The 13,869-nt window shown below is 39.1% G+C and overlaps 1 protein-coding gene across 1 annotated transcript in view; it reads right to left on the bottom strand.

Moving 5' to 3' along the window:
* LOC306762203 (ankyrin-3-like) overlaps positions 1 to 13,869 on the bottom strand; it is a gene marked incomplete at its 5' end in the record, with an annotated part of 96,461 nt that overhangs the window by 47,076 nt on the left and 35,516 nt on the right. The window contains 13 exons of the mRNA XM_079248626.1: positions 758 to 856; positions 4,062 to 4,160; positions 5,304 to 5,501; positions 5,668 to 5,766; positions 5,870 to 5,968; positions 6,177 to 6,275; positions 7,181 to 7,378; positions 7,961 to 8,059; positions 8,623 to 8,721; positions 9,697 to 9,795; positions 11,441 to 11,464; positions 11,967 to 12,152; positions 13,714 to 13,812. Of these exons, the coding sequence (XP_079104752.1) occupies positions 758 to 856; positions 4,062 to 4,160; positions 5,304 to 5,501; positions 5,668 to 5,766; positions 5,870 to 5,968; positions 6,177 to 6,275; positions 7,181 to 7,378; positions 7,961 to 8,059; positions 8,623 to 8,721; positions 9,697 to 9,795; positions 11,441 to 11,464; positions 11,967 to 12,152; positions 13,714 to 13,812 (1,497 nt within the window). The remainder of the gene's footprint in view (positions 1 to 757; positions 857 to 4,061; positions 4,161 to 5,303; positions 5,502 to 5,667; positions 5,767 to 5,869; positions 5,969 to 6,176; positions 6,276 to 7,180; positions 7,379 to 7,960; positions 8,060 to 8,622; positions 8,722 to 9,696; positions 9,796 to 11,440; positions 11,465 to 11,966; positions 12,153 to 13,713; positions 13,813 to 13,869) is intronic.

The following is a 13,869-nucleotide window of genomic DNA, read 5'->3' as shown; positions in this document are numbered from 1 at the left end:
AAATGACAAAACAATTTATAGTGGGAGGAACAAGCGGACAGATGGAGGGGAGGAATGAATGAGTGTGTGTAAGGGAAGGAAAAAAGGTACAGGAATAAATAGAGCCAGGTACAGATTAAGGATAAAGAGCTAGGAGGAAGGAATTGAAGGGAAAGATTAATAAGGTTCTCATGTTCTGGTTTTCTCTTTGCAGGATGTAACTTGACGGTCCAGATAAATTCAGCATATCCTGCCATCTTTTCATTCACTGTCTATTTTGGCTCATAAGCATTCTGTGGTGACAGACTAGCAAAGCCTGGTAGGAAAAAAAAAAACAGCCTGACCATATTTCACAGACCATGTGTGTTTTTATTGGAAAACACTCATTAGAAGGCAAATTTAGAGTGGAAAAAAAGTGAGGGCTTACTCATTCTGGAGAAATTTTCTACATGTGAAACGCCAACCACTTCACATTCACACACAAAAGTGTGTCCAATTTCGTTTTTATGAGAAATACAAATGATAGCTTCTTGGAAACCAACAAATCCAACATGCTGACAGTTGGAGCTAAATTCTGGCTGACAAAGAGCGTTCAAACACTTGGATGAGAGTGATGAAAACTCACAATGAAATATAAGGGAGTGGGTAAACATTAGATCTGCATACACACACAGAAACATTACATACAGAACATTATTAAAGATCTAAGATGGAATCGAAAGCATAAGCCGGGCGAAGTCAGGTTGACATTAGTGTCATTGTGTGTTTGTGTGGATACCTTGGCGGCAGCATGTGGGGAAGCTCCCTGATCCAGCAGCAGCAGTGCCACTCTCTGATTATCGTAGTGAGCGGCTACATGCAGTGGAGTTAGCCCACTCTAAAACACCCACCCACACACACACACACACACAGAGAAATGCAGAAACACATCCACGCAAACAGGCATGCAGCACAACAGCAGATTAGAAGATCACCAAAGACCCACAAGCATAAACATGCCGAGAAGTAAAATGAAAGAACCAAAAGTTAAGAGATGGAGGGGAGACGGACATCAAATTGATGAAACATATTTAGTCCAAGAGTTGGACAGGAAATTCATGCTAAACTCAGAAAGAAGCTAGAAAAGGGTGATAGTACCAAGAGGGACAGATAAAAGAAGAGCATGTCTTTGCTGGCCTATGAAACGTATCTCCAGATCGTCATCCTGGGAGCAGTTTTTGTTACTTTGTCAGGTGCTTGATGGGCATATTAAAAAAACTGAAGGAATGGCACGGCAGATTGTGAGTAAATGTTTGACAGAAAACACTGATTTATGTTGATGCAGACAGTTTTCTACTATTAGACTGCAAAAGAAGAATATTTGTAAATAATCTTGAAAGACAAAAAGTTTTAAATCGAGCCTATTTACAGAATTTTGTTTGGAGACTCAAGAGTGGCGTAGAGGTTGACGAATGGTTGCCTCAAGAAGATGTGAATAACAAAGAAAAGTACCTAAACTGGAGATATACTATTTTCATTGGACAGCAAGGACAGTGAAATATACATGATTTCATGTACAGCAGTGGAAGAGGTATCAATGGTATCAGTATGCTAGTAGCAGCAGAAGCGGCAGCATTTTGTTACGGTTTTGATTTAAAGACCTCCTTCAGTGATTCCAAATTCAGATTCCGATTCAGCTTCTAGACGACAACCCATGACAAGACTGAAACTCGAAGATGTAGTCCAACAGAGCAAAAAACCCTCAATGGTCAGGATATGCCATCCTGTGTCAGTAACATCATGATGCAAGTTACGTGAATGTTATAAAGTCTCTGTGTTCAAAAAACAAAAAACTACAGCAGAGTTTTGCAGCCGATTGGACATAAACAGCTGCAGTTAAAACAAAGGTGAATTATCTGTGCAAAAACAGCATCCCAACAACAACAACAACAAAAAAAACAACCTAAAAACTTAAAAAAAAAAAAGAAAATAGAAAAAAAAGTCACCTTGTTTCTTTTGCAGTATTGAAAAATCATTTAATGTTGAATATGCGACCAAAATTTATGCTAAAAGTTTCATTTTTAGATTAAACATACATGGAAATTCCAATTTATTGCACAAGATATCCCATGTCTGCATTACACCCGAGTAGCCTTAAACACATGAAATCAGCAATGTTCAACATTCAGCTGGTTCATATGAAACAGACACACTAATCTCCATCCCCACACAGTTTGCACAACATTAAAGCAACACTACTCAACTTTGGCAGATTTCCACACTGCAGGACCCCCTAACAAAGGTCAATTCTGCATCCATGTTGCATCCTGACTGTTGTCTGAGTTCAGCAAGCCAGTAAAGGTTAGGCCAATGTTGTTCTTTCATTTAATAATGTTCTCTTGTGTTTATGTGCTAACCAGCAACAGCTAGTGTGTTACTATATATATATATATATATATATATATATATATATATATATATATATATATATATATATATATATATATATATATATATATATATATAAAACACAGTGCTGTTAAGTAAACCACAGCTGTAACTCTGGGCTTAATTATGTAATGTCACTTTAATTCACAGCAAGGCTGCGCATTATATCAGTTCAACACAAACATCACAATGCTCCAAACAACCGCCCAATCCAGGTTGTGTGTACCAAACAAACTTGGAACATGTCATGCTAAAGGTTTTTTGTGATAGTGAAGGTAATGCTTCGATCTTCTTATTTGACTCAATGGCTGGAAACATTTTTTATTATTTTCTCATTATTATGTTATTTTTATTCACCTAAAATAGATTTTAAGTTTTTTTTTAAATTTATACTTTTTTATGCAACAAGGGGTTTTGCTGTTGATGGGCACTTAATAGAAAACTGAGCAAAGAACAGGGTAAAATCTAAAAAGGAAGATTTCTTTGCACGAACGATGCTGCTGTAGTAAAAATGATTATAAACTCACACAGGTACTCAGACAGTAGTATCTTGCAACTCTAAGCTCAATATGAAGCATCATAACCTAACTAGTTTTTTTTTTTTATCCTTTAGAGCTCTGTACGACAAGTGCAAAGCAAGATGGAAAAACATCATAATTTGACAGTTAACTGGCTTTGGCTGGATCTATAGAGGAGCTTAATTAAATAAACACTGTAGGCTTGTTCATGTATTAAACTACCCAATTTCCTCTGCAAAATTACTTCAGGGAGGCAGCTGCAGAAACATATAAGAAAACAAAACTCTTTGTGGTCATTATTCTCACCTCACCAGAAAATCTTCGTTATTAAACAACACTAAATCTTTGGTTTGCTTTGTGTGTTTAACAGCAGGGCTGATCTTAGCGTGACACCACCACGCATTGTGGGAGCTTCATTATCATACCTGACTGCCATTATGCTAAATGCTATCAGATGGTGGGACAGACTAGTTCCAGTAGGCTTTTGCAAAGTAAGTGTGTCAGCGTGTGTGTGTGCATAGTACACATGTATCATGGGAGGAAAGGCAAATCTGCCTGCAAAGATTTTGCAACAGGAAAAGCATCTGCTAGTTGTGTTGCTCTGGGATGAGACAAAATTTGCCACTTCTTCACACGCACCATTTTACACCACTACCCTGACGTCCAGCTACAGCACGGAAATTATTTTTTTTTAAAAAGGATCTGTTTACCATCCTAGAGACAGGTAAGACAGCAACAGAAAGATTGACAGAACAATGAATGGACACAACATTTTGAATGACTTCCTAATTCTATCCAAACTAAAAAAAAAACAAAACATCATCATAACATTAAGAAACTAAAAAAACTGCACAAATAGTTTCTATATCTGCATCTTTTAGTTTTTCTGCCATGATGACAGGAATTGCAGAAGAGTATTTATAAACTGTAATCCTGAGCCAGCTTGTTGCAGAAATGAGGAAATTAACATTTAAATCCAAACTCTTTCTGCTGTGGTTATGAGTCATTCCTTCTCAGACAGCTCATCTTTTCCAGCAGCTGCACATGTGAAAAGCCTTAAATGTTGGTCAAGATAAAAACTGCTTCCCCCAAACAAATTTTGCTCCAAGTCTTTGTCCTTTCAAGAACAAAACTCACCTTTCCAGCAGCATCAGGTGGGGCTCTCTTTTGCAAGAGCAAACTGGCCACCTCCATCTTGCCGTACTTTGCCGCTACATGCAATGGACTGAAGCCTTTCTGTTGGACAAAGAAAATAAGAAAATGATCCATGACTCAAATTAAAGACATAAGGTCGATAAAAATAGTGAACTTGTAGAGGAAATTAAAACAGAAAACAAATTTACAAATAAATATGCAACGACATAACAAAAGTCTGTTTAAAACCTAAAATTTAATTCAGGTAATTTATTCACAAAACTGTTGACATTGCAATCATTTATATAATAAAACTGGTCATTAACTGCTTTTAACTATACAAAAGGCTACAGCTGCCTCAGAAAGGAAAGCAGAGATCCTTCTGCAAATGGCTGTTGTACAATGTGATCATATTAAGCTTGAATTCCTTCCTGTGTGCCCAGTTATTTAAAGACATTTGGTCATATTTTCCAAAGGAATGTGGGACTCTGACAGCTACCCGTTTGCTCTCAAACACATGACCTCATTTGTGTGACTGGTTACAGTCAGCTTTCACATGACCTCTACAGTGAAGGACTGTTTCAGAGAGGTTGCAGGATAGAGATCAAAATCTTCCAAAATGTTGTCGCTCTAATTATAAATTAGTGTCATGAAGATCACAAATGGCTTGATTTGTAGTTCAGTCAACCAGTTCTTCTATTCCCACCTTGGAATGACATCACCTCCTTGAACAGCTGACTCAGGTAATGTCCCAGAAGATGCGATGCATGTGTGTGTGTTATAAAAAAAGAGCACCACATGGTTTACCCTTCATTAATCTAGTCCACTGACAAAGATGACCTTTAAACACAGCCCCAAGCTACAAATCACACATGTGCACAAACCAGTTCCATAAATTTTCTTCCAGATTTCTAGTTGACCTTGATTTGTGCATTTACTCAGATTTGCACTGAGGAAAGTACCACTCAAATTCACAGCTGATGCATGAAATATTCCTTGCAAAATAATAACAAATATAAAAAGAAACTGTCTTAAATGACCATCAGTTTGTCTGAAAAGGTATTTCAGTATCTGGTTGTTCAGACAAAGAAACATCAAATCTTCCTGGAGGCTACTGTAAACAGAAACTGGTGCCCACTAGTGGACTAATGTGGTGGTGGACTGGAATGTGCTGCTTGGATCACCCTAATGTTGGGTCTGTTTTGACTCATGTGACGTCATGTGAACTTAGTGAGCTCCTCTTACCTTAGTCGAGGATGAGAGTGAGGCTCCATTCTCCAGAAGCATGGCAGCAACATCTTGGTGTCCTTCTCGGGCAGCCAGGTGTAGGGGAGTGTATCCTGACGTGGTGGCAGCATTAGCAGAAGCACCGCAATGCAGCAGCTGTTGTACGATGTCAACTTTTCCCAGCCGACTGGAGATGTGCAACGCTGTCTGATCGTCCTGCAGAGAGAGAGAGAGAGAGAGAGAGAGAGAGAGAGAGAGAGAGAGAGAAAGAGAGAGAGAGAGAGAGAGAGAGAGAGAGAGCGGAGGTGCCTTTTAGCGCTTTGTTTTATCATTGCTTGTTTTCCCTTCGACACAGTGACTGACAGCGATGCTGATCTCTAACCTTGGACTTGGTCTCCACCTTGGCTCCGTTCTTCAGGAGGTATCGGACTACATCTGCCTGGCCTGCCCTGGCTGCCATGTGAAGAGCTGTCTCTCCTCGCTGGAAGACACAGAAATACACATCAAATACATATATGTACGAAGAAATACAAGAAAAAGAGCATTTGCAATACATTAAGGAGCATTAAGTGTTGTTCACTCACAACATTGGTGGTGTTGGGTGATGCTCCATGGTGTATCAGTGCATTGACAATGTTCTCATGTCCCATGAAGGCTGCCACATGGATGGGTGTTAAGCCAGACTGCATAAAAACAATATCACATTAACAACAAAAAAACCCCCCAAAAAATGCATCCATACTGATCATGCTTTGTCACACAAAAGTTTATTTAAAGGCAGCTGTTTAAATAATGTATTAAATACAATGGTCAGAACATTTGCAATTAAAAGCAACACGCTCTGCAGAAAGAAAAAAAAAAAGTGCTCCAGCCCGCAGTGTGTTATAGTACCTCTGTGACAGCCTGGATGGAAGCGCCGTGTTTAAGCAAAAGCTCCATGACTTTGACTCTGTTCTTCTTGCAAGCAATATGAAGCGGAGTGAAACCATTCTGCACACAGAAAAACAAGAAGATAGCGTAAAGATTTGGATTCTCACTTACATCCGATGAGAGATGAACTTATAACAGTAACAAAAAACATCAATGACTCTGTTGATCCGGCACAGAAAGGTTGTATGCTTGAAAATTAATGTATGGTACCGAATAAGTCAGCTGCAGGAATGGAAAATGAAAAATGCTGAAAGCTTCTTTTTTAATTAATAATAATAATAATAATAATAAAAAAACTAGCAAAGAGCCTCTTTCTATCTTTGTGCATCTGCTTTAGCTCTTTAAAATTTCCAGTATTCAACAACTGAACCACCTTGATTAGGCCTTGTTCTCTCATTTCCTCTCATATGCCTAATGTTTCTATTTATTTGTCATTTTTTAAATAAAATCTCCAGTATTCTACCTATTTTTCACTCCACTTTTCAGCTATCATATCAAAGCAACATACTGCACACTCATATTGCACAGCTCACACAATGCAGATACAAAAGCAACGTAATACAGCTGTAAGCTTATTTGTCTTCCATTTGTCCAGCAAAATATTCTTCTGGGAGACACTGAATCCATAAGGGGATACATTTCTGTCTAAAACATGAGATTTGCAACGTTTCAACATCACCTCTTTGCAATTAGAAGAATGCTAATGTGCTTGAAACTGAAGAAATAAGTCATGTTCAGATTTAATCAATAAAGATGGGTTTTATATAAGAATTAGAATGAGATTCAGCGCAACAGCAAATACATATTTGGATCTGCACAAAAACAAAAGCAAAAGCCAAACAAACAAAAATGGTCTAATGAGAACTAGTATCTATCAATCATGAATGCATTTCCCTGTCTTTTTCCTGAAAATCACTTTTTTAGATGAGATGCTTCTTCCACACTGTCCACTCTTTTATCCCTACCAGAGCTTTTGCGTTTGGGTTGGCCTTCTTGTCCACAATGAGCTTGGCCACCTTATAGTGACCGCAGTGTGCAGCAACATGCAATGCCGTCAAGTAGTCATTGGTGATATCGTCTACCGGCACGTCATGTTGGAGCAGGAGCTGGACACAGTTCAGGTGGTCCCCCTGAGTGGCCATGTGGAGAGGCGACAGGCCGTTCTATAAGGGGGCAGAGAGAGAGGGAAAGAAAGAGAAAAAGAGAGGGGGAGAGAAGGAGAGAGCCAGACAAAGAGAGAGACAAACACACACGCAGACGGACACATAGACAGGTGGACAGACAGACACAGTAAGTTAGGGAGTGGCCATGCGCTGCACGGAAAGACTGTGAAGGAAGTTGCTGAGAAGGTTACAGAAGCATTGTTATAACGTGATCATTACAACAATGTCTATTTTTGTTACACTGGTTGTCCTGCGTGGTCAAAGAGAGGGGCTACGCAGCGAAGACAGGCTGTTCTGGAGAAGTCGCACAGAGGTTATGGAGACAATGCGACAAGACTACAGCAACAACGGACCTGCTTTCTGACTGAATGACAGATTTCAAACCTCTCTGTGTGGTTAGAAGAACTGATTTAAACAGACAATTGTATTATAGTTTCATTGATATTACTTACATGATTAATAGAAATGTAATCTGTTTTACACTGTTGTTTGTTTGTGTAACAAAACATGTGATATGTTTGTGACATCTTCCCTATTCTTAGCCAAGCAGCAGCTCCAGAAATTTATCATCCTAGTAGCTACCTTGGTTTTAGACAGGATAGGAGCTCCTCGGTCCAGCAGGATCTCTACCACCTGTTCGTGCCCACTTCTGGCCCCACAGTGAAGAGGTGTCAGACCATCCTGAAAAAGAGCAATCACATCAAAAGTTTTGAGCCTTCACACAACATAAACAACTCATCTTTGCACCACTAGAAGAGTCAGCGCTTAAAGCACTGTTTTCATGCATATGCATTAGGGCTGTGATGATATGCTTTTGTCCCGATTCGATTCGATTCCGATTTTTTGGGTGCTGATTCAATTTAAATTGCGATTCTCACAATTCTTCGATATTGCTAATTTTTGTAGATTAAAAACCAAAAAAATGTATAAAACCTTTTTTTTTTGCTTGTCATTTTTCTTGATTTCAATTGGGAAAAACAACACAGTAGCCAAATCATCATTCTGCTGCTATAAAGCCCAAGAAGACAAGCAAAAAGATCAATAAAAACAATAAAAAGGACCAAAATTTTGCAATGGATTATATTTATTTATTTTAAAAAAAATCGATTTTTTAACAAAAGATTGATTTTAAAATTGTGAAGCAAAAAAATCCTGATTTTCTATTTTTCAATTCGATTTTCCCACCCCTAATATGCATCCATGCATGTGAAGTTCAGCTAATTAAAAAGAAACTTAAGTCCCACCTTTGTTTTTGCATCAATTTTGGACCCTCTGTCCAGCAACAGCTTGACCATATTGCTATTGCCCCGTTTCGATGCCACATGAAGCGGTGTGATGTCATTCTAAATTAACAAGAAAAACGTCAGGTTATGATTTTGCTTCAATGGTCTATTAGTTACCTAAAATCTCACAAACCTGGTCATTTAAAACATAAATAAATGGATGATCACAACATTAAATCAAGTAGTATGTAAACAGACAGCCTTGGTTAAAGAAATTCACCCTCCTTATTAAGACCACACAGGCTTTTGCTAGTAAGCAAACAGCTGTAAACCATCACCACTGCTTAATTCCATCTAACCCTGCTGCTGTGGCATGACTCCTAAGACCCAACCTGTAATTAGTGTCAAAAAACAGCACAAACACCAACAGTGTTTCACAAACCAGCTGATGCACAGTTATTAGAGTCTACTGTGAAGTCTGGGTGGGCAACTTCTAATGCGCAGAGACATTTTAATGACACACTCGCTTAGATCACAATGACCTGCTGCATGGATTAATTAAAGATATCATAGTGATTTAATCTGCTGGTTAAATAACCAACTTGAACGTTCCTTTAAAATTGGTGTTCTTCTTGGTAAAATGGTTTGACAAATTGAAAAGATCAATTTATCAAACCATTTGGGAGTTTCCCACTCATGGAGCAAAGACTTCATCTATTTGACTGACACACCTTATCAGTACTTGTGTTTTGTTTTGCTGCACATCACGCAAGTATTGTATAGTTGCTGGCAAAGTGTGTGTGTTTACATATAGATGCCTTTTTTCTCATGAGTGAAACCTCAAAGGTCCATTGGGGATGTAAATCATAATTTGAGTTAGTGTCTGTTCTTCTCATTTGATTGCAGGGAGCCTAAATATGTAGGAATGTATTAAGGCTGGGAGGGAGGCCAAAAGTCACAAAAATAATGTGCAATGTTGTTTAATCTCTCTGTGTACTTGTAGTTTTCAACATCATACCATAAACACATTCATCATCGTTTTCCTTAAAAGGCTGTAATATAACTCCTAAACAGCAGAGGGCAGAATAAACTCACCCGAGCTATAAAGTCCACCGCAGCCCCTCGGTTCAGCAGGAGTGTGGCCACGTTAATGTTACCATAATGAGCTGCGATGTGGAGGGGGGTGAAACCACTCTGGGGATTGAAAGAATATGAAAAAAGGACAGACACAGGACAAAAATGCACATTGTATTAGAAAAACTGAAACAAATCATTCATGACAATTGAATTCTTTAGGGTTTACAGCGGTGTGTGGACCCATGCCTGATATAAAGTCACACACTCCATCAAGCATGGATACAGTGTTGTATAGGCTAACTAACACTTTTATTGTTCTAGGTCTAGGTCTTTACTGAAGCATCAAACATGGGGCCAACTTTAAGTTAGTTTTTCTCTTGTTTTGGGGGGGGGGGGGGGGCTTATATGTATTTTTATGAATCTAATGTAAGGTTCCTTATTAGTGCAGCAAATATAGAAGAACACCTACATTTCAAATCTTTACTGACTAAAACTTCCTTTTAGTCACACACTTATAATAAAAAAATCCCTCAAATAAACTTAATGTAGCTGTTTACTTCTTTGGTACAAGTTATTTCTTGCAATAACCCCTACTTTGTGAGCAAATGCTGGGAAAAGAGCAATAAGACACTGGAAATAATCAGTCCAATAAGCTAGAAAACCTCAAAGTGTCTTAATCTTTGAAATGTCATTCTGATAATGTTGCAGTGAGCAAAAGATATGTAAGTTCAGTCTCAGACATATAAATGCACACTGCTGATAGTGTCCCAAACTAAAAATACCACAACTGTACACTTCCAAATCACATTGGTGGAAAAACCACAAAAAAATAAAATCCAACCACAAATAAATCTTCATTTCTCTTCAAACTGTGCACTTGCAGTAGATTAATCTGATAACCTCCTAGAAAATCCTCAATAACCTTTCTCATCCCGTTTATTCAAATTTGTTTATCACAGTGCACAAGCCTCAGATCAACAAAGCCAGTTTTGGGTGAATCATACCAGATGACTGTCAAGCTTGCCAAAGCCAGAAAAAAAAAAAGCCAGCCAAAACAGGCACACAGAAGGAGGCCACCTGGCTTTGGCGTGACCAAGGAGCTCTCGTTATCACAGAAGCCGTTTCGTGTTAGCTTGTTGCGTTGGTCCCATGCAAAATGCTTTAGGTGAAAGGATTGTGGATTAGAAGGTAAGAAATACATAAAGGGTAAACTATTAGAAAAAAAACTGACAAAGCTCTATCTCTAAAAAGCAGGATCTAATACAGCTTAAACTTAAGGCATGCAGGTTATTGACAAACTGCTGCTTTTCAGTAGATGATAACCACTCTGCATGCAATCACTGGTTATCATGTTAATCAGTTTCATGGACAGACTGTATTTGGACACATTAAGACAACATTATGTCAACAGTCACGAAGACTTAGCTAAAATAAGAGACTTTAGACAGCTTAGGACACCATGAAACCATTTGAATCAAGGAAAACCTTGATACCTTGACATCTCCAGCCCCAGGATTAATCACTTAGTATTAGTGAAACATGCACCATTGCTTTGATTTTCTCCATGACTGCAGATATCTACTACTTTAATGGAGCAATGAAGAGGAGGCAGACGGGACTGAGCTAATATGGAAGAGGGAATGTCACAAAGGGCTGCAGAAACACTACTGCATCAAGTCAAGGGCACTGAAGTGATTGTTGTTGTTTTCAGTTTTTATGAACTGCAATGAGGGGACTACATAATGTACAGATAGAGGTGTACCTCTGTTGTTCTATTCACCATCATCTATAGAGTCAGCCAAAAGAGGAGAAAATGGGCAGTTAGTGAGAAAAGAAAAAGCAGAAAAGGTCCTCCACGGTCATCACGTGGAGGAGCAGAGAGGGGTGAATGAACTCAGAGCAAAATAATGTAAAGCCAAAAAGTTACAATGTAAAAATCTGTTGTTGCTTCAGATTTAAGTAAGATTTTAGGCTTGAGAAAGAGATTTCTCAAACTAAAATCCAATATTCCAATATGATCATACTGTGCATTCACACATTCTTGTGTTTTCCATCCAAAATATTCACACTGATTGTTATTCTCTCCTTTTCCCTCTCTGTGAATAAAAGCATAAAACAAATTCAAACAAGAAAGGAGAGAAAAATTAAGATTGTAACAAAAACTAAGAAAAAAGAAATCCAAATCCAAAGTCAATTATAACAATTAAAGATAAAAAAAAACAACAAAAAAAAACGAATAGCCAAAAAAAGATCAACCTGTAGAGTTGGATTTTATCAGTGCTGCTCACCTTGGACTCAACGTCTGCATTGTGGTCGTTCTGCAGGAGCAGGGCCGCGGCCTTGGTGTCGTCCTTGCGTGCAGCGATGTGCAGGGCAGGCAGACGTACCTTGCCCTTTGTATCGTTTTCCAGTAGCAAGGAGACCACCTGGTCATGGCCCTGCTGGAGGGCCACCGCTAAAGGGGTGAAGCCATCCTACATTTAAAGGGAGAGAGGAGTCAGGGAAGCTGAACGGAGGTGTTAATGCACGTTACTGATGATGGAACTGATAAGGAATGGCAGGTGAGACTGAACAGTTGATGTGGGGAGGAGGTTATATGTTTGATACTAAAAAACGTTTCTGTGCAAGTATAGACTAAAACTGTGCAAGGCCTGTCACTTTAAAAGGAATATGTAATGGGGTTGCTGTCAATAATCTAACAAATTCAGGTTGCATGTCTCTATTATACAGTGTGTAAGCATTCCCTGACATATGGCTATAGTTCAAAATAAAATATGATTAGATTATTCACAGAAAAGTCCCATCAAGATATCAGTAAGAAACAATTTTGGGGGGGAAATCCATCTGAAAAAACTTTAATTAACGTATACACATTTTATTTGCAATAGATTACCAGATGCAAGGCAGAAATTTAGCCAAGCTTTTTAAGGCTTAACTAAGCTAACTAAGCTTAAAAAAAAAAAAAAAAAAAAAAAAAAAAAAAAAAAAAAAATCAGGATATCTAAAATAGAAAATATTGGCGATGAAGCTTAAGGCAGTTTTGAAACTGGATTTTCTCTTTGCAGCATTCCCTTCTAAAACAACATTAGTTATATAATAAGACGATGTCGTGAAATAGGTGCGCATATACCGGATCTCCCACACACATTTCCACCACAATGCATAATTCAGCTCCCTGGCATATTAATGTTTCTGCATGCAAGTATGAATGTATTTTTCTCAGGTGCACAATGTATGCATAAAATCTATATATTCTAAATGTGTTTAAGTGGGGTTTGTATGCATATCTGTGTGTGTATGAGAGTGTGTGTGCAAATGTGCCGGTATATGCATATGCGCACTGGAAAGGGCATCCCTTGTTTAAGGCTGTAGTGTATAGATGTAAGTCAGCGGGCTGTAGAGTTGCACAGCAGCTGCATTAGTCCCATCAGCTATCTATCTACCCTGGTGCACGTGCTCGTGTGTGTGTATACGTGCGGTGACTGGTAAGCAAGCAAGTGTATGGGTTCCACAGACTGAGAAGCGTAAATCACAGCAGCAGCGGTGGAGGAGAGGCAGCGAGCGGAGCGGACCTCATCTGTGACCAACTCAAGGTCACTCTGCCTCCACCACCATACACTACCAATCAATGAGGCTCTGCCTAGGCACTCATGAGGAGATAGGGAAGGAGGAAGGGGAGGAGGAGACAGGGCAGGCAGCAGATGGGGTAGGAAGACAGGTAGTCAGAGCAAGAATGTGAGACAGACAGGATGAAGGAAAAGATGGTGACAGGAAAATCACAGGAGGAAGGAGAGGTGAGGAAGAACAGAGACAGGCAGATGCAAAGTGAGTGGTGGGGTGGGGTAAAAAAAGGAGGAGAAGGAAAGGAAAGGAGGAAAGGAGATGAAGCTGGTTAGTACAACAGATGTAAAGACCACACATGACTGAGGCAAATGCATGGAGACATACTGTACGTTGTGACTAAGAGGTGAACATGACATTAATACACACACATACAAAAAAAAAACCCCAAAACCATGAACACATATACAGTACCTCTGTGGCTATACTCTGACTAGCGCTGTTCTCCAGAAGGAACCGCACCACCTCCAGGTGATTCTCCTGGGCGGCCATGTACAGAGGAGTGAAGCCATTCTGCACACAACATGGACAGAAACATGTGATTTATAAACATGGCTCAACAACAACTTG

Source organism: Telmatherina bonti (genome assembly GCF_933228915.1).
Source record: "Telmatherina bonti genome assembly, chromosome: 11".
Taxonomy (NCBI): Eukaryota; Metazoa; Chordata; class Actinopteri; order Atheriniformes; family Telmatherinidae; genus Telmatherina; species Telmatherina bonti.
This window is presented reverse-complemented; position numbering and strand designations above follow the sequence as displayed.